This window comes from Manduca sexta, chromosome 17 (assembly GCF_014839805.1).
Source record: "Manduca sexta isolate Smith_Timp_Sample1 chromosome 17, JHU_Msex_v1.0, whole genome shotgun sequence".
Lineage (NCBI taxonomy): Eukaryota > Metazoa > Arthropoda > Insecta > Lepidoptera > Sphingidae > Manduca > Manduca sexta.
The window spans coordinates 8053118-8075816 of record NC_051131.1 but is presented as its reverse complement, the minus strand read 5'-3'; the positions used below and the strand labels follow the sequence as shown (position 1 = coordinate 8075816).

At 33.2% G+C, this 22699-nt stretch overlaps 1 protein-coding gene across 8 annotated transcripts in view; it reads right to left on the bottom strand.

The window, feature by feature from the left end:
• LOC115443173 (RNA binding protein fox-1 homolog 1-like) overlaps window positions 1-22699 on the bottom strand; it is a 58810-nt gene that overhangs the window by 26902 nt on the left and 9209 nt on the right. For 7 of the 8 annotated variants that reach the window (XM_037439521.1, XM_037439522.1, XM_030168463.2 and 4 more), the window contains exon 2: window positions 7014-7058. The exons of the other annotated variant lie outside the window; for it this stretch is intronic. In XM_037439521.1, coding sequence (XP_037295418.1) covers window positions 7014-7058 — 45 coding nt within the window. The remainder of the gene's footprint in view (window positions 1-7013; window positions 7059-22699) is intronic. 8 annotated transcript variants of the gene reach the window in all.

Genomic DNA, 22699 nt, shown 5'->3' with positions numbered 1-22699 from the left:
ATTATTCCCGTAGACATAAACACATAAACCAATAGGTTTCAATCAAGCCAGAATGTACTATGCTCACGTGTACAGTTCAGTGGCGGCTACCTAGTGAAGCGTTTAAAAATGATGGAAAGCACGTTGACGTTGCATCACAGGCTGGGCGCTTGCTCGGTTCGCCGAGCCAATCTCTTTGAAACTGCACCCGAGGTACACCCTATTTTATGGACCGCTGATTCCGTTAATTAAGCGTTTTTAATCTGCATATATACCAGTTGAACAAGAGCTAAATAATAAGACAAATTGGACAATAGTTGGAAATACAAAGGGATTTAGAAATCTAAAATACATGAAACAATTTGCAGCTCGGTAATATAAAACAGTGCTCTGGATCTGGGACAGTCGTTTAAAATTAATTATCTTTTACATTTTAAATATAGCTGACAGACTATAATAATATTATAATCACTTAACGATTAACGGAAACCATTAAAAAAAGAATAGGTTGGGGACAGTCGAAGCTACAAAAACTACATGGGTTTACTTTTCCATGTAAGGAAAAATCATAACTTCTATAGTGTATAAATACTGAGTTTCTTCTTGCAACACCTATCATTGTATGACCTATTGTTTACATTTGTCGCATAAAACAGACAAATAGTGACAAATACCCTCGCGCGAGGCTATTTTAAATATATCATGAATAATTATAAATTTGCAGTTCTGAGTTTGCATAGCCCTAGCGTGTTACCCGAAGGGGTCTAGACAGAAGTGCAATTAGTATACCCACGGTTCACGGAGCATGTTTTTTTTTAATTTAAAGCTAAATGAGCGGACGCACAAGTCTTGTTGGACAACTGGCATATGTAATAAGGATGGTGTAATACTGCTTAGCGACAGGAATAGAGAAACCGATGGGACTGAACTCAAAATTCCAGAGGTAGCGTTCACACGACAGATATTAAACCAACTAAAGAGTTTCATGTGACAGTAAGGCGACCTTAAATTGTGAAGTTGATATGTCAACAAATATGGCGGATTACCATCACAAGGATGTAGATATTGTAGATATCTATTTGAATATTGATAAGGATGAGATGTTATACGTCACTGTATGTATAAGATATACTATGTATTTGTACGTGTAAGTGAACATTTCTCTTGCTGGCACGCAGTTATCTCACGCAAATGGTCACGCAACGCACTAATATTATGTACAGCACACAATAAACCTGCCCGGTGCGCGAGTTCTGAGCCATTGACTGTAGGTTATGAAAATTGCCTTCAGCTAGTTGCTATTAGTTCTTCTTTTACCGCTTTCTGGCCATATTCAAATTAAGATTAACTGTTTACGCCTCATTGTAATGTTTTCTCAAGTTTCTTTTTCAGCTATTAACTGAGTTTCATCCGCTTATTATGAATGTGCAAATAAGCCATTAGACTAATATAAAAATTGTTATATTGCCCCATCTAAATAGCGACATAACATTATTATGTTTCATATAGCGTTTAATAAGAATAAAGTACATTAATTAAATTTATGAAAGGGCAACAGTTGAAGCATTAAAACACATTTACTATTTGATGTCAAATGGTTTTCGGAAGTAGGTGGGACCAACCGAGAACGCAATAACTAAGCCCTATTATGCTCCGCGTATTGGCGACACATTGAGTGAATGGAAAATGTCTTTATACACCTTGCTCACTTTTCCCTCCTTCATGGACTTTGGCACAAAGGTATTGCGCATAAAGTAAGTCCTTTCGCAGATCTTGCGTTTTATGTGTTCAATTCATAATTGCTTCAGTAGTTTGTCTGATATTATTAAATATAATTAACGACCCATACATATGCCTCATCGACGAATATGACTGTATAGATAGTTAATTTAGCATATCACAAGCCTTTAAAAAAAACTAATATTTATTTTAATATAAAGACGAGAATTTTATTAAGTAACATACTTCTGTAAAACTCCACATTTTTCTAACGTCTCTACTAAAATGTTATGTATGAAATATGGAAAACCAACCTCTGTAGTCTATCGCTGGTGTTGCACTTCAATTAGAAATTATTATTCTAGCCGTGTGCCCGTTTCCTGCTAGTGTTTTCTTAACTGTGCGATGGTAATACGCGTTCAATCTTAGGTCATATTATTCGTGTGTATAGATATTTCAAACATAGATAATATATTTATAACAGTCTAGTTATTTGAGCATACGCCATCCGAGCCCATAGACAACAACTTATATCATGGTGCTATAATTATCTTTTTAAGACGATAGCCAATCAATACTCAATAAGAAGACTATTACAATATATTATATTCAGTCCACACGGTCTACGATCGCCGAAAATAGGGCTTTATGTAGAACAAGTTTCTGTGGCGACTGCCCAGTGGGTTGAGCAGGCCAGTTTAAAAATGCAATACATCACTAGATTGTTTTCGACCAATAGATTAATCTGTGAATCACTTTTTTTCGTAAAAATTATAAGTTGCTTTGGTTTCTTCAAAGCCCAACAAGCTTTGTTTTTAATTTTCGCCTATTTCATTTCTAACTACACAAAAATAAATGATATATTTTAAAGGAAATTCGTGATCGAAAAACACACTGACATTACATAAATTACTTAAGTTACTCTCTACCCAACGACTAGAACAGGTTGTTAAAAAAATAGTGTTTCAATTATACTTAATACTGTCTATAATATGATTTACCACGTTTACAGTTTATAAGTACTTAATACATTATAAACAGTAGTTATTAATTACTTTATCAAGATCTAACAAAAAGAAATTGTATATAACCTTACATTAAAACCTGACAAAAGCAATGCCACGTACTATCATCAAAATTCTATGGGCGTAGTTACTGCTTATGGGTGTCTAATGCCTATGGCGTGGCGCTTGGGGTTAGTCGAGCGTCTAATTCATTTATTTATATGTACATTGAGTACAAAATCTTTATTGATCTAAACTATATAATATAAACGAATAAATCCCTCCAAATATTGTATCCAAAATACTTAATTACATATTGAAATTATAATTTTGAAGAAACAAACTGTGCGCAAACGGCGCGGCGCACGTCAGCTCTGATGCGACGTCTCGCATTGGCTCAATTGGGTATATAATGTCTGATCCCAGTTCCGACCGAAGAGATGCGGCGCGGCGCACCGGTCTCGAGAAGGCATTGTCGGCTCTTAAACTATCACTTCACCTAGGGAAAATATTGATCTTATTTGAGCCTGATTAACTCAGTCGTTGTCGGCGTGCTAATAATACTCCCACTCTGGCACTGATCCAGCCGAGGCCTTAATGGTGCTTCAATGCAAGACAATTTTACTAAGGTGACATAGTTTGTAGGGTTTGATATGATAACGTTGCTGTGTTATAAACATTGTTTATGTTTACATGGCAACAGAGAATATATTCACTAGAACAATTTTAATAAATAGCTTATTATTAATTATTTTGATAACTACTTAAATTTAATACTGTTCATATTTCTTCAAAAGAAGAAGAAATGTGAACAGTTTTTAAGTATACAACGTAATATACAAAATTATGTAAAATTTTCAGAAATATAAAATTAATTATTAGCAGGTAAAATTCGAAAACAGAATAGGTTATCAAAGTTTCTAAGAACATGTTAAATATAAGATATAAGTGAAAAGTGAGCCATGAACAAAACTTACAGTGGCTAAATAATTCGGTACAATACTTTTTATTCATTCGGTAAAAACAGTATTTGGCTTATCCCTAATAAATACTATTTTTTATATACCGAACTCAACTACGTCTGTCACATGGGTAAAATTTATTCTGCACGCATCCCATTTATAACATAAAAATATTGTTTATAATTTGTATGCATTTTTTATGAAAGCAAAAATATGGCCTCGTAAATACCCTAGTAATGGGTTAATATACGTTTGACTTAAATATGGTTATATTATATTCACTATCTCTATTATAAAGGTAGTATAAAATATGTACCTACGTACCATATTTTTATTAATTAGGTTACTTCATTCTGAATTTCAATAATTTACCATGTCACAATTTATGTATTCTATAAGCACCGTGACATTTATGGATTGGAGGGAATGATGACGTCACGATCCACATTTAGAATTAAAATTGTTAACCGGTAACAAGTATGACGTTGTTAAAAGTTCTGTATTTATTTTACCGCGATTTCCATGAATAATCTTAACGAAATCTTGCTTTGTGAGTTAAAAAATATTAAGGAAACAGCAGTTGGCAGTTACCTAATTAATTTCCCTAAATTAGAAGCATGTAGCAACGTAATCTCAACAAATCCTGTTTTAGGTTTGCATTTAAGTCAAAGGAATACGAGCAGCGACATAATTACATATGTAGGCAGTTTTGGAAAATACATTATTCATGTTTTTGGTTGAATCGTGCGTATTACTAAAGTGTTGAGCTCACTTTACTTTTTTGCATTTGTACCCTGTAGTAAATTCACGATTCAAGGTAAATTTTTCATACCTAACAGCGTACTAGGAAATGTGAAAATATATAAATAAGTATGTTTGTTATTATATTAAGCTTAAATTATTGAATGGATTTGGTTGTCAGTTATATTACTACTTACATTTGCTTTTGATTACGTAAAAGTGCTCAGTGGTACTTTTAAATCGAGAAATGACTAGACTAGAAAACTAGTAATGAGTATAACAAGTACAATATAGTATTATTTGAAAAACTTTTATGAGAGATAATCAATAAGTCACTTTACACATTATTTATACCTATGCATACTAATTAGTAAATAGATATGAATGCGAATCTTAATGGGATTTAAATAAAATCAGACGATTGATTGCTAATGTGCTGCTCAGTCAAAAATTATCTCGATCTTACATGGTCACATACAATGTATAAACTAATTACCACCGGCTGAAGAAACATATCAGTTCAGAATGTGAATTGTGCGAAAAAATAAGTTATTGGTAGATAAATGGATCATAACCAATTAAATATTTCTTTTGTTATCGTTTGCAGTACCAACTAACGAGAGCATAATAGGTATAAGTGAGATACTAATGCATAACCTAAATTTTATGATGTTTCAATGTTTGTTAGGCGTAAACCCAGAAACCGCTGTTAAAACTACTACTGATTAGGATAAAATTTGGCACATAGATGGAAAATGTACCTGAATTAACAAATCGCCCTTTTCCGTTAATAAAAAAACAAAATTATACAAAAGAGTTTTAATTCTGAAAAAGATCATATACTCGGGCAGAGTCGCGAACAACACGTTATTACACTGTACTTTCTATTTTGATCTTTGTCCCATGTCAAATCACTTTTATTACAATTTATTTCCGTTTGTTTTCACGTTCGTGTAGTTCAAAATATATTGACACCACAATAAATAAACACTTCAAAATACAGGAAAGGTCAATGTCGCTGTAGTGTTATTATTCTTCGATGTTGTCGCGGAATGTGACGTCACAGAATGCGCGCCAAAAATGTGGCGTACTATATGTAATATATGACATTCGTATTAACTATTGGACAAGTGCAGTTTTCAATATTTATAACAATAATATTTAGGCATCTTTGATATATTATATATCATACATAGAGATGTATGTGTTCAAGTGCCGTCTAAACGAAAGGGCCCGGCCGGTTCAAATGCGGTTATTTTATTTGAATGCTGATTTAATCGGAACGACTCTTAGCTATGTTTGAAGAAAATCTGTCTAGCGGGTTGAAGATAGTTACCTTTTGCCAGAGTCTAGTTTTAGTTATCTTATTTCCATTCGTCGAATGGATTTGTTCTGTACAATATAGTAACACGAAAGTTTGAGTTGATTCTCGAGCTCTGCAAGCAGCAGGATAACCAGCATTACTCGTATGTTGTAAATAGTGTATCATCTGGTTTGAGCTAAATATAACTGGCGATGCGATTCACGTTTAATTTATCCAGCTTTTACTAAACGGTTTATAATATGAACAAAAATATCTTGATTAAGTGGTGAGTGTAATTAATTTTACAACTACGTGTACGTGCAAGATCAAAGCATTTCACGGCGTCGTGTGCCAGTCTCTGGCCTACATCAATGTCATGTTCAATGGAAGTAAATTACGTTATTTATTAAGATGTATATTGATGAGGTCGTATTCTACTAACTAAAATCACCGCACGTGTTTACTTAATTAACGATGGTATGGAACATGCCGCTTTATAATACGACACGAGCTTTGACACCGTGACACATTTTACTCACACAAGTAAAAAATTTAAAATGATTATCAATTTAATAAAATTCTTAACACTGATTGATTGATGGATAACTGACACTTATAATCAGTGGCTCTACAAATATGACTAAGCTGTATGCAACTAATAATTATGATTTTAATTATTATCCTATCACGAGTTATGTAATAAATAAAAATATGGATGTGACAATTTGTGGAAATGATTAGATACTAAGATGGAATGTTTGATAGAAGGAAATCCAAAAATTGCTATTTGAATACCGACATTTCGATGTTCAATATAAAATAGACAACTGCGTATCCCGCGAAAGTACATTTAATCCAAGCTAGAATTTTCCCACAGGCGGATCCATAAAAAAAGTAATTAACAATAAGTAGATAAATAGTGAAATGCACCCAATACACACATAGCCCTGATACCACGATATAAGTCTCTCACATGACATCTTGAGAATATTTAATCTATTTTTTATATTAATAGTATTGTTTAAATAACAGTCTCGCTCTAAAAACATATTATTTGGTACACAGGCTGTCATCCACCGCTAACTTCATGATGATACGCCATTGAAAATGAGTGCTCAGTATTATAAGAGATCATTTGTAATCACGTTGGTTACTCGATTTACTCAAGGAATGTATGAAAAGCGGGTTAGCGGATTGATTCGGCAGACATTAAATGAGATCATGTGGGGTATGGTGAATGAATTATGGTACGCATAATATTCTCGCTTTTTTTATCATGCTTAGTAAAAAAAAAACGATAAATACCAGCAAGGTCGGTGTTCCTGTGTCGATGACATTGCCGTTACTCACCTGAAAACAAAAAAACAAAAATAATGAAATAAAGATAGCCTAAACTGGACCTTATGGTAAATAGGTTTGTATGCAGTTCAAAGATTATAATGTCGATTAACAATACTTCTGGCAGTCGCCAAATTACGTTGGCTTGTCTTATCGTATCTACAGCAACTAATCTCTGGAACGGTGACTACTGTTTGCCGCCATACTGTGATCGCCATCCAAACAGACACCAAAATTTGGCAATATATTATTAGTACAGCAACAGAGAATTTCCGCAACAACGATGACTCCAAGAACGTCATCGCTGACGTATGTTCAGAACGTAACCGTGTTTTTATTTTCGACTATTGCATTACGAATTATTGAAACCGATGGTCAAATTAAGGGGCGTCGCGACGACGCCGCTGGCGAAACGGCAGCTACGTTGGCATGCGTCCAAATATTTTTTATGCGCCTCACTCGGGACCGGGATAAGTTGCCCTATTCACCTGAATCGGTGAGTACACCAGTACATCTGAATCAAAGAGTATTCAAAGCGCGGAGCGCGACCAAGCACAGATTTTTATTTTAAACGTTTAACAAAGCTTCCGTTTTTGTTTGATTTTTAATTCTTTTGACAAAGGCCAACAGGGTAAAAATAAAGAAAATACCAAAATATTTGGGTGTTTCGGCTTTATGGTAAACAAAAATGTATCTTGTATATACCTACGCTTTTTGTTTTGTTTCTGTTTATTATTAGTAACATCATCCAAACAAAAATGTCAATACATGTTAGGTACATACAAAATACAGGCGTATAATATGCTTGAATGATGATTGATATCAACGCTATACAGAATACAGTTATATTTTAAAAAAATGAAGACAACAAAATTTGGCATTAGGGGCAAGATAATGAACACGGGTATAGACATAATTTGACTTAACAAGCAATATCGCTAAGTGGTACTTTCACTTTGTTCCTTATACTGAGTAAGACTGAGAACTGTTATCATTTAATAAATGTTTTATTATTTCGAGAATAAAACTTTCGATATCATTTTCGACATTATTTTATTATTGACTTTGATATAAATCGTGCGTCCAGACGAAAACGTTAACATTAAAAGTCCCGTTATTATAATGAATGATATGAGACGTTGTTTGCGATATATTTCTTACACATACGTGAAGTCCACACCCATTCCTGTCCATTTATAGCCACGCTTTACGACGTTGACTGGCTGAAGTTTGTACCCAGAGCACACACTTTTAACAAAGACTATTTGCATCGCCAGTTTTGAATCTGCTGTTTTACTCTTATATCAGTATTTTGAGACCAATGTTAAACGGAAATGCCAAACAGATTTAAACACTGATTCGTAGAAAGCATTTATGTTCAGCGACTTTATTAAACTTAAAATATTTATTTTCTTAATTACATTACACTTTAACAAACAAGATTAATATACAGTAAACACAACCAAACAAACAGATAGTAAGTATTCTTTACAAAATGATAAAACTATGTCGGTCCAAACACTATCAGTCAAATATTTAATAAGTTTTATTGGTGAAGTTTGTGTACTGTAAACAGTAATTTAACTTAATTTCATTATTAGAAATCAATAGTTAGTAATTGGCGAAACGAAACACTTTATTTAGTAATTAAACTCATATCCGCGGAACATTAGAAATGATAATAATATGTGAAAGTTATAATACAAGCTCGTGTACGAGATGATTAACGTTTAACGTGTGTGTAATCTCGGGCGCGCTCTCCGTTAGATGGGCGATTACTCGCAGATCGGACGGAACAAGTGATCGGACCGCACCGTAATGGTCAATCTTTATTTAATGTGTACATCTATTTATTAACCGCTAACCATACTCACTGGTAGTTTACCTTCTAATATCACATGGCATTCATAATTAACTATTTATTCATGACTTGTTTCCATTTCAATATGCATGCGATTCAATACATTAATAATAATGACAATGATTAAGACTAAAGAACGTTAAACGTTGGCTTGATTATACGGAATCACTTTATGAACATTTATTCCATCACTACAATTCTTATAATGCATCGTCGGAAATGTTGCATTGGCTGATACAAAAGTAGGTGGCACAAGAATTACCAAAAAATACCTATCTCTTAACCCATTTGGTAGAATTCATTGGAATCGCAGATCGATAGTGCGGTGCTGGGTCGGTTGCAGGACTTAGGTCTCATCTCACAAAGACCTTCTGCAGAGTTTATACCAAGTTTTCCTTTGAAAATGAAGACTATGTGTGTAAAGATGATACACTTTGTGTACAGGTCATCGATATTAAATATATTTATTTAGTGATAAACAATATTATTGTGAAGAAAATAATAATTTATTAATGTTCAATAACGATAAGAAGCTTATTTGGGTGACAATAGCACTCTATGAGGTACGGTAGATAGCAAAGCGTCTTATAATTAAAAACAAATACATAAAACGAATCGTTCGTACAGAAGCTAATGACTATCGTCTATCACGTTTGAACTCATTGGGTGTAGTAGGTATTGTCTCGTAATTTATAAATCTGTTCAACGTGAACAGAAAAAAAAAGTCGTGTTGCATGCTATTTAAATACTTGATGTCATTTTAGCGTAATATTTAGGTGTATTTACATTGCAAGAAAAAAAAATGCGCCAAAAGAACTATACGAATATACTATGAGTGATATTGTTTGTGTTTGTTCTACAGTCTAACTCAAAAATATTTCATCTCTAAATCAATTATTACAAATAATATATCTTACAAAATCCAAGTAAAGCCAAGTACGAATGACGGTCGTGCACTAAGTGTTCCGTACCCTAACACTTTGGTCTTTATCATATTGTTTTAGTATGCCTGTCACAATGACACACGAGTAATGTGGATATTTCAGTTAGTTAACTACGTCGAATCTAAAGGTCACACAGATAAACTAACAGAGATGCGTATGTGGCGCAATAGGGTTCCGTAAGCATCTCTCTAGTAATTATTTCTGTTTTTTTTGTGATATAACAACACTTAAATCAATTTAAAATTGTCTCTGGTTAATGGCCTAAAAACGATGAAAACTAGTTTTTACAAAAATACATCATAACTTGTTAGTACCGAAGGCGGTATCAATAAACATAATCCGTCTTATTACAAAACGAGGTTTAACTAAAAACTCTGGTTTAAACCTATGCAAATTACGGTTTATATAAAAATTGTATTACAAAAAGTGGTTTAACGATAAACCATGGACTATTTGATGGTCTAATGCTAAACCTCGGCGACCCCTGGTTTGACGATGGTCTAAATCGTAAATGTCAAATCATTTGTCAGATTATCTCTTAAATTGGCGTCTGTTTCATTGTCTTGTGTTATTTTTTTATCGAGAATGGATATTAACGTGGTAGATTCAGTCGATATTGAGGATATTGAAGCCGTTGAGCTACTGGAAACGCCACGCCGACTCAATAGACTCGACTCAGTACTCCAATTTTCAGATCTTTTTTTTTCGTTAATTCATCACAATATTACAAAGAGTCAATTGTTCTATACAATAAGACACTGATAATAAATTTCAAAGCTATTTTGCAATAGTCACCGCAATAGTTTTGTTTAATGTTATGGTTTCATATAACGCGCGGGAAGCTTACGTTTCGTAACACGCATTTTGATGTATTACCAGCTAATACAACATTAGTCAAAACTTGAAACCTAAACAAAACTGCAATCGAAGTTACAACTATTGTTGATCTTGGAGCAAAATAACCAAGTCTTAATATTTTTAATACTCCTAAACATTATTTAATCATTAACATTGTATGCAAACGTTTTCTTTTTTGGGTATATGGAACGTTGCGATTAAATGATGTCGTATTGAACGAATGTTGTTTGTATTTGTCTGTGGTTTATATGTAGGCCATGGTTCAAATGGCGGTACTAAAAAGTCTACGGTTTTTATGAGTTTTGTAATACGGACAAATTTAAACCATGGTTTCCCAGATAAGCCTGGTTTTGTTAGTACAGGTTTAGGCTAAGGTTTATTTCGCTTTTTGTAATAAGACGGAATATGTCAGAACTCCGAAGTTATTGAAGGTGTCGAGGAAACTAGCACTAGGGAAATGTATACCTATTTGCGCACCGGCACGCATTTCTCACACGAGGTCGTAAAATACACCTAAAAAAATCATCCAATAACATGAAAGCCGTATCTTTAAAGGACCCCTAGAAGCCGATAAGGTTTTTTTTATTATACAGACCAGTAAACGAGCTAGTGGGTCATCTGAAGTAGCACCTACCGTCCTTGAACAGCCACAATACCAAAAAAAATTCGTAAATGCACTGTCAGTTCCAAGGATATGAATAGGAAATAACAACAGAGGGATGTGTTGGAACCCTCGGTAAACATATTAAAATCGACCAGGGAAAAATGTTGATACACAGAGACGAGAATAAAGCTCATTCAAGGTTTCATGAGCGCGGGAACATTGAAAATGCTTCCTTTCATCCGGGTGCATTTTTGAAGCGGGCTCGGCCGTCGGGCCCTCGCGCCGCTGTGTGGGTGCAATCAAAGCTCAGTCACCGAGCACAAGCATGCGACTATAAAACCGGTGGAATTGTGTATTCGGAATACGAGCGGTAACCACCTAGCAGATTTGTGTTTAATTAATCTCTGTTAAATACATCGCGCACTCGTCCTGAATTGTCACGCGTCGCGTGTTCTAGGTGCGGGCGTGCATATTTCACTGAATTTCATATTTCATGTAGATTCGGCTTCATAAATAATAGGATACAAATATGCCTTACGAAAGAACCAGGACAGCAATTCCGTATGTAAGAGAAATGCAACTTTAAAGTTAGATGCAACTTAAGAGTAATGTGGACCATTTTCACTGCAAAATTATTGTTAAAACACGAGCTCTATTATCACATTGCAGTTCTGCAACGTTCCAAATCGGATGAGTTACTCTCAAATGTATGTCTTTTATAACAAATAGTATTTTAGCTGATTTTGTAGTTATTAGCTCATATGTATTAAAGTTAAAGGCATGTTATGTACTTAAATAATATTATATATTAAAGAGTGGTCTAAATGTATGATAAATATATTGCTTCACTTAGGTTTGTGACTCTTAAAATGCACCCTCGCAGTATATGGATTTCTAACAAATATATTTACCCTGGGACTAACAAATATAGATACCGAATTGAAATTGATAAATAGCATCGATTATCGCAAAATGAATGACAAAAGTTTTGTTACTTTAGGGGTGACTGCAGTGTGCTGGGCAGTTTGACAGAAACATTTATTAAGAGAAAAACTGCGGAACTTGTAAAATGTATATAAACTCTTGTATTTATTGCTGCAATGGAAATCAGATACTTGTGTATGAATAAACACTAAAGGTATTTTAAATAAAAATGAGATTTATATAAAAGTAATAAGCACATACATATCTATCGACATTATCTATAGCCGCCTTTGCTTATCTCTGGCTAAGCAGTAGCGTGCAAGCACTCTTGTGTTCCGGTTAGAAGGACATTAAAGTCAGTGTAATTATTAGATATTCTATAAGACTTAAGACCTAATATCTTAACATGGCGAGCACATTACCATGCAGTACTTTATTTTTAAAGTTTTGTCCGGTATTCCTATAGTTTGTTTCTCCGGCTTTCCACCAGAACAGCGAATTGGTGGTCTTTGTTAATTAATTGTTTTACATTGGCCACTATTTCTTTTTATACATTTCAAAGTAAAACTCTATGTTTTCTTGCAAACATCACTCGTGCAAAAAGTTATAACATAACAAGTTATTTGAGTAAAAAATGGCTATACTAAGCATAGACTTTAAATACATATATATATTATATATATAGTATTATAAGCAATAAGAAATGTATAACATTTTAGAACTAGCAAGAAAAAACTGGCCAGCAATTCATAGATAATGTGTGACCTCGTTATCTGTGTGTAACACGCAATGGGTTGACTGTAAACAAAGATGTAAGGGAAGGCATAAATATTTCTTAACAATAAATCAATCGACCGCTTGATATTCATATACAGCGAGTTTGTTACGCCACTTTTATAAATTAGACGGCGATTAGTTCTCGCCATTTAAAACTTTAGTTTTTTATTTCGAAATAGCTAATGTGACGTTATTTAAATGTACAGTGTATTTATATTATACTTCACAGAGAGACGTATAACGACATAATAAAAATAGTTTACATATTTACTCGTATTATAGTAGAGGGTTCGCGTACACCTACGTCAAATTGACAGCGGGAAATGTAAATCATGTGTAATAGCACTCAAGTCGGCGACATTCGTGCGATACGACGGCTTTTAAACTGGATATCTATGTTTCTGGACCTCAGCCAATTTGTCCTAAAAGTAATTTTAAAATATCTTAAAAATATGCGAACGTAAATATTCATGATAACCACTAAATCTGATTATCAAGCGACCAAAGGCCTATGAGTAATAATTTACAATAATGGCACATTTTATAAATAGTGAGACAGTATACAATCACAGCTCGTAATAGAAACCATCAAAATGAAACAGAAATGAGCAAGAAATTGTGTGAATAAAAACACAACGAGGGAATCTGTAACAAACGGGTTCGGGCTCTCTGCGACTAGCAAAAATTAATTATCAACTCTCAACAAGACGTGGCTAATCAATGATCTCCCTACTGCTTGTTTTCTTCGTTTCATTTATATAAATTGTTCACAGCTAATGTCTCATTTTCGAGTTAGCTAATTTCACGTCAGAAACTTCAAATTACCTTAAATCAAACTTTCAAGATCATCACATTATTATCGGTGTAATATATCCCTTACGAAATGAGACCGCGAAATGTATGTGAACTTTAATGAACAGCTTGTTGAAATAATATGTAAATATAAGCTAACGAATAGTGAAAATCTTATCGTTTGACTTAAGGCATTTGTGAAATTCCAGATTTTTCTTTTAACACATTGTTACAGATAGTGGCACTGTTTTAGTGTCCGTCAGCGAGCAGGCGGAAGACAAATGAACATTCTCTCTGAAACTCTCTATTATCAAAAAAATACAAAGGAAGTAGGTGGCGCATTAATTTTGCAAGTCGGTATTTTACTATACAATATACAGTGACCCCATTATACCTCTAATCTGCGAGCTTGCTATTAAGTATAACTTAAGCGTAGGACGGTCGTACAGCAATTACTCACCTATATTTAGTCTAAGAAATTTAATAACAACAATGAATGGAATTAATTATATTCCGTTGTGTTATAGTTAAAACTTGACACTTAATGATATAACGAAGATTTTTGGCAAAAAAACTTTTAAACCCACAGGGCACTAGAAAAAGGCATGTTGCGAATGTTTTAACAATGAGCATGAATGTTTTTAACAATGTATTAAAAGCACCCCTATTAATTCGAAAGACACTTTTTACTGATAATAAACATAACGAGTGTCAAGAAAATCAAACAATTTTAATATACCATCGCGCGACTCCAGTTAAAACTGGCAATAATAAATAGCATTTACACGGATGGTTGACGTCAAACAGTCGCAGTCATAAACGAGAATGTCTGTACAATATTTAGTTTAAAAACGTATTACAACCCCGTCTAGCGGGATAAATCTACGAGATGAATAAGGGATTGTAAGCCGTAAGCTGGGTTTTCTTACGGTAAAAAAGAGTTTGAAGATCAATATTATCTAACCAAAATGTAAGTACATGAAATAACGCGTTTAACATAATAATGTAGTCTAAGAATTAGACAAATATTTTACCATATACGAGCGCCACATGTGGTATAAATTCCTTTGCGTTTCAAAATAAACGATCACTTAAAAACGCAGATGTTTTACTTTTCCAGTGGGTGTTTGCGAGCAGACGAGCAGTAAATAAATCCGCGCGTTGTATGTTATACGCATATGGGTAACAAAAGGGAAATGAAACCGCAACTTTAATTGTAATGTGTTGGTAAACTCAGCTTTAAAATTAGCTATCGCTTTATTTCACAGTTGACTGACATACTATGTACGATATACACAGACACATAGCTCAGATATAACACGAACAATTTATTTATTTGAACGTGATGAGGATTCGTGATTCAATACTGCTATGTTTCATTGACGAGGCAATAGTTCAGAATAAAGGAGTATATACATTTATATGTACATATATGTCAGGTATTATGGTTATAGTTAAGGCGATACCACAAGGTCCATTTTCATACATTTCGTCATACTAAATTTTAAAGGCCGAAATATCCATGATTATTAATTATTTTTACGTTTTTCTTTCAACTGCGAGAACTAATCACTAACTAGACGTGAATTTAAATTCTTTACTTGCCAATACTTGTTTAGTTACCCAGATTAAAGGTGAAACAAAATGTATGAAAATGGACCTTGAGGTATCGCCTTAATGGAAATTAATTCAAAAGTAAATTTTATAGACATATGAGCCCTTCAAGTCAAGATCCATCCCTGATAAAAACGCGTAGGGGCATGCTTTTGTTTTTAAAGACAGTTACTTACTGAATAAATGACACCCATCTATTCAAAGAGAGACCTATAAAAAACCATGATTCCGAAAAACGTCTGCCGATTAAAAAGATGTAGTTCGATTTCACACTTAAATTGAAATCTATGCATCCCATTGAAATGAACGTCGTCCGTGGCCAACTGACAATTTGGAAACATTCCGCACCGGCCTTTTCCCCAGGGATGCATTTTGTCTTCTATAATATGTTGCAACTTTTCTACAATTCGAGGAACGATCATTCAATAAATAACAGAATCTTTTACGTTATTTACATTATAATAATATCCCTACACAAAAATATATCAAATATAATGATGAAACTTCATTTCACTCGAATAATATTTATATTTAATTGCCTTCACACAAAGAAAAGTAACAAGTGATCTTACATTCAATTACCCGTTCTTGCTGTAAAATTTAAGCCACTAAATTTCATTATTTTTTATTAACAACATAATGACAAAAGATGTTTACAACGCACCATCAGTAAAATATGTGATTATTCTATAAGGAAATTATTTCAATATTCCTTGTTGACTCCACTAACACAGAGTTCTCGGATCCTAGTGTAATCACACGCTATGACACCTGTATAGGCGGACAGTTAAAATAGTATTATTTGTAGTGGAAGTTCAAAATTAGTATATTCCAATTCAAAATATTTCATGAAAGTAATACATAGTTTTACTCGCTCACTTTTTTTCCTAAGTTATTGACTTCATGTCATGATGTCACACCTGTACACCATATTTCTCACCTTTGTATTGATTTACTTTTTTACTTATAATGATTCATCAATATGTAGTTTAAAAAGAAATCCACTAAAATATTTTAGGGGAAACATATGGGACGTAATAATTGTTGAATGAGTACACGCCACGAAAGCGACGTTTAACCAATAATTTATTGCAATTGACTTCATCGGATTATAGTGATAAAGCAATTTCATAATAAGCTGTCCAATTACGCGGGATTCAATTAAAATTTGTACAATCGTATGAATTATAGACAGGCATCATTTTACGAATTAATCACTGAAACAAGTAATTAAAGAAAAAAGAAAGTATCCCATCCATCAATACTAGAGTATCATCCAGCGAATACGCGAGATATTTGGTTTTTAATAATTTACCAATAAATAGAGTACTTGATACGGTATACTACGGCAGAACTATGACAAAATTATAAAATAGATAATAATATATAGATATAATATATAATAAAAGAAGAAGCATTCATTAAAAATATGAAGCTGTAAACAAAATTGATCTTAATGTAAATTAATTTTAAAATGAAAATATATTTTAATTATGAAACAAGCTGCTTTAAAAACTCTGTTTAAAAGTGCATATTTTTACATGTTTATTCCGAAGTACTGTATCCATGAACTGTGGAGCGTCACACCATTCATAAGGGACATTTAAATATTCTGCCGCTCCAATTTCATAATAGCATTTTCCATTTCACTTCTGTTACAATTTATTTTTTCTCTCGCTAATATTTATCGACATACCCGAAATAATTTCCTTTAGATATTCGGTCGTAACTTGTAAGTTAAATTACAATTTCTATTACTTTCTGAATATAAACGTAATGTGATTGACAGTTTCCTTTGACACAGTTATAAACTAAACCAACATTAAACATCCACGCCGCATCCTGTCGCATATTTATACTGTTTATATTACATATGTCTTGGGATCGATTGTGGTCAGCAAATATTACAATCAGAGAACCTAAGTTTAATGTTTATCTTTTATATATAAGTCGTTACATATGTGAACAATCGTATATTCAACCATTTTTCTTTGTTTACATACTACAAATGAACATGTATAGCGGTATTATAATTTTACTAAGCAATAGTTTTGTAAAAGAAAATGTGGCTAAGAAATTGAAATTTTAGCAACACATCACCATTGGTTAGAAAAAATTATGACATCACGCCTTGCGTTTAGATTTGTCAACAAGTCTGAAATTGTTGAATGTTTTAAACTGTTTGGTGGACTATTTATTCCATCGTTGTGTCTAGAGCATAATTAGCACAGAGTTTCTTGCTACATAAGATTATTCATAATATTCAAAATGAATATTCATATGCGATTCTGAAATTACAAACGTGGTTTTGTTGAAATAAATTCTGATAATTTGTAGAAATTATGGAGATATCAGATGCTTTCAGAATTACTACGGTATTAGTCTTCGAATTCGGACTTATGGCATCTGAAATCACTGGATTAAACAGTCTATTAACATAAATAAGTAGTAAATAATGCATTGCGTTATACATATATTTTTAACGTTAAATTAATAGCACATAATACACCTAAGACTGACTGGTAGTAGTAAAAATATCCTTTAAATGACATACGCGCGGAACTATAGTAATAATATATGCCTTGTTTACAGTGAAAAAAGTTACAACTTGTATGACAAGTTGTATGATTAATATTAAATATAATTGAGACGTCGACATATCCAACATTTTTATAAGCTTTCTTCCCACATTATGACTACGGCTTACGATACGTTAATAAAATGTTTGCATGCGGATAAAGCCAGGTTATATAATATTTTAGGAGTTTACGGAATACTGTTTAAAATGGTTTCTCGCGATGGCGAAAGATGTTAAGTTATTGCAATTTAACTTTCTGAACAGGAATCATATGTATAAGAAACATTTAAAATACTTGCTTCCCCTGGACGCTAAGTAATTAATATTATATTCTTGGCGATTACAATTAACGATCTCAGAAACGTGTATATTATAATTTGCTCAATTATCAGAATTAGCCAATCATAGTTCAATGACATACTGAATTCGCTGCAGAAAATCGTTTACGGTAAAGAAGCAAGGTATTATATATACCAACTGAGTATATGTTTAAACTCCTTGAATCGTTAGTTATTCAAGGTATTATAAATGATGCTATTGTATTAAATTTTGTAGACAAAGCGACACTGGGCTACGCGACGCATTATCATAATACATAATGAAGGAAATCAGAGCGCTTGCTTTATCACACATTAAAAATAACTATCCATAAAGTAGGTAAACCGATGTTGGATCGTAATTTTGGATACCAAGACAGTGTTACGGAAACTGAGCATAAATAGAATTAGAAAGCCGTATACAAACAAAATGGTACGTTATCAAGTGTTAAACAGAAATCGTTTCGAATTCGCAAATGCGTTTCTCAATGCGTCGTGTTTGAATTAAATAACAGGCGTCGAGTCAGTGTATTTGTGGTGAAGAGGTGGGTCGGAAATCTATTTGCCACTGCCGCGTCGCGTCGCCCGCGAACAAAGTGGTTATTCTCACGAGGCGCAGAGAAACACGGGTTCCGTTTACCAGCGACACACCGTAATAAGTACAAATTGTGCTATTCGTAATGTAAATAATAACTTTAGTCTTTATAAACCGCCGCCTAATGTAACCGACACCGTTGATAAAGATAAATAATAACAAAGCAACAACGATATCTCTCCTTGCCGCACAAATTACTGTTCGCATTGTTTGGATAAATTCTGTCTTTACCTTAAATCAAACCTTTTAATAACAGGCAAATATCAATATATTGTACATGATTTTGGTTTCACAAACATTAGGCCGTATTTATTTATCTCCAGACAATATATCAAAATTACGCTATCGCTTAAATGGGTAACAACGTGCCGGACGAATTCACCAAAAAACCTCTTGCATTTCGGTAAAATTAGTGTTTCCTCGGGTAGTTACATACTTTTACGAGTTTGTAATGAAAAATAAATTTAGCTTTATTTTTATGAAGATTATTACAAAAGAGAGACGCTTTGGGTTCAAAAGATGTCCGGAGTTTTCCGCGGACTTTCAAGAAGTCTCTCTGGACGCGCGCAAACAAGGGGAAACTCATCGTTAATCAGGGACAATGTAACTTTACCTAAGAGAAAGAAAATTAAAATGGCATGACTACTTTTAGCGATTACTAATAGTTCATTCTTACTTCTCATTTTCTGTTCACACGTAGATTTGATATTAACATTAAATTTTTTTATGATGTACTTTATGACACAAGCACTACTAAATTAAAGTAGGAATTTGTATTACCCGTATCAGTTGATGTAAAACGAAGTTTCGGATAAGATTCAAATGCGAAAACATTGCGGTTACTTTCAAATATTCCGGCCATAGCCATTTTTTTTTATATTATATGTATACATACTATAGAGACTACATATAACTATAGAACTCGTACACAATAGTGATTATTAAATTCTTTTGAATTTTGAAATGACTACACAATCTCTTTTTTGAGATAGGTCGTATTAATCATAACATTTTCGGAATTTGAGGCGGCAGGCTAAAACACTGACTAATTCCTTACTGTTCTTGATAATTGCTCCACAGTTTAGTATATTAAGTTAATTTCATTTTCTCTCGTTAACTCCCAAATGGGGGAAATAAGTAAGTCATTAACAGATCCAAACAAGGACGACGGTGTTGCGAACATTTAAATTCATTTGCAACTTTCTGAAAAGGCGCGCAACAAAGGAACCCCCCATTAGACCCACCCGGGACTCAATAAGCAAATTAGTGAAACCCCAAGGACTTTCCAATTGTATGATAGATACTGGCTTGATCAATTTCAACTTTTAACTATTGTTTAATATGTAACTGAATTATACATAATACAATGAACTTGAACAGTCATAGAATATTATTGAAAGTAATTCGTCAAAATATCCTGTGTTCGTCGAATGTTATGACACTTAGCGCTGGCTTCCTTTCAAGATAACACTCAGATACAGTCTACATAATTAAAGGTATGAGAGTCGCAAAGGGATATAAACCTATACAAAAAAATATTAAGCATGTTTTTTATGACCTCGCTATTACTATATTAAAGATGACGCAAAATGAGATCCTAGCGTATCGCTTGTACACTATGAATCCCGAAAGTCTCAAAGTTGATATCGACATTCTTACATATCGCAATAAACTTTTGTACACGATGGACATATTTGATTGTTACATTTCATATAGACATTTATACACGCAATAAAGAACAGTTTTAGATGATAGTGATATAACGAGTACATGTTTATCTGAGCAGTTATGACACTGAATAAGTAATCATGTCACAATCTATCACAGATACAAGAAAATTATTATAATAATAATTATTGCGAGCAAGTACATTGACAATTAACTGTGGGCGTTACATTAAACGATCACAGTACAGGGCATTAACACAGTATAGACCGTAAGTATCCTTGAAATGCCTTGCAAAGTTCGTATGATTTGCAATCTAAATGCATTAAGCACATATTATTCAGCGTTATCTGTTTTGCCGCGTAATTGAAGTCTGCGCCGTCCAGTTACGTCACAAACAATCGGTTAATAACACGAATGTTGCCAGTTGCGATAAACAATACCACTCGATTTGCTCTCCATTCGGCCACCGATTTTGTCATGACCAGGTTACTGATAGGTCCACTTTATATTGTCCAGCCAAGTGGACGACTTTGCCGCTTCATTTATATCATCTAGGAATTATCTACAAGCAAAGGTTATACAAAATTTATCTTGTGCACCAAGAACAATTACAGTATTGATATTGTCATGGATTAATCCTTTCACTTAAAAACTTTTCTGTTGATGAAATAAGTTTTAAAATACTTTTCTATTTACTACCATTAATTCATACTATCATTTTAGATAAAACAAATCGAACTTCAGTCAATACATTGATAAACGTGGTAAGTACACATCAGAATAGGTAATTATGAAATTGTATTGCTAAACGAGCAAACCTGATTCGGAGCTTTCCAATAATGTTCTCAACGAAACCGCATATTTATGTAATTCATACTAGTTCACTTATAATTTCGGATTTACTTATAAACCATTGAATTGCTTAATGTTTTAGCGCTTTAAAGTCAGGATAAAAAATATTAAGACCCAAAGTAGTCTACAAAATAAAATAAAATAATTCATGAGACATGACATTAAAAGGCAATGTAGTATCTAAGATACTATAAGATAAGATTGCCCATCCCTACTAAGAATAGGGAATGAGTTCTTTTTAAGAGTTTCGTAGTTTCAGAAATGTATCCATCGTCCAAATTTACATACATCTCCTTTTTATAATATTACTTTAGAATTAAGGTTATAGCTTAAGGTCCATTTTTCATACATTTTGTTTCACCTTTAATCTGGGTAACTAAACAAGTATTGGCAAGTAAAGAATTTAAATTCACGTCTAGTTAGTGATTAGTTCTCGCAGTTGAAGAAAAACGTAAAATAATTAATATGCATGGATATTTCGGCCTTTAAAATTTAATACGACGAAATTTTAAAGGCCGAAATATCCATGCATATTAATTATTTTACGTTTTTCTTCAACTGCGAGAACTAATCACTAACTAGACGTGAATTTAAATTCTTTACTTGTCAATACTTGTTTAGTTACCCAGATTAAAGGTGAAACAAAATGTATGAAAATGGACCTTAAGCTATAACCTTAAGATATACAAAATTAACTAAGGACGAATAGGGATACTCATGTACTTTTCTTTAACCCGAGGGCCACGGGACTAACGCCCCAAACTACACGCTACAGTACAAAACAAAAAATTAAATACATGGTCATGCATATATAAATAAAAATATTATACCTAAATATAACATTTCAAGTTGAACGCGAATTTAATTTTTCACTTAAGCCGAAAGAAGACATGCGAGTACAGTACAATAGTGGGATATATCAAATATATTTAGTAGTGATATTATATGATAAAATTTACATCAAGGAGTTGTCATATAAGTAAGTTAAATCTTCGCCACTAAAATACTGCAACACTAACTTGTCGACGTGCATTAAACTAAGAGTTCCTATATAACTGGGAACATGGAAATAGTACGACTTCAGCATTACTTCAAGCGCAGGATTGCTGCTCGAAATTAAATTATTTTGAACTTGCGAAATGAATAAATGTGAAATTTTGTAAGAGAGAGAAGTATAGTCAAACACTGATCGGATGTGGCTAAAATTTAGCACGCAGATAGATAATGTCCCGGAATAGGCGACTACCTGCGTACGGCTTGGTTCGCAGA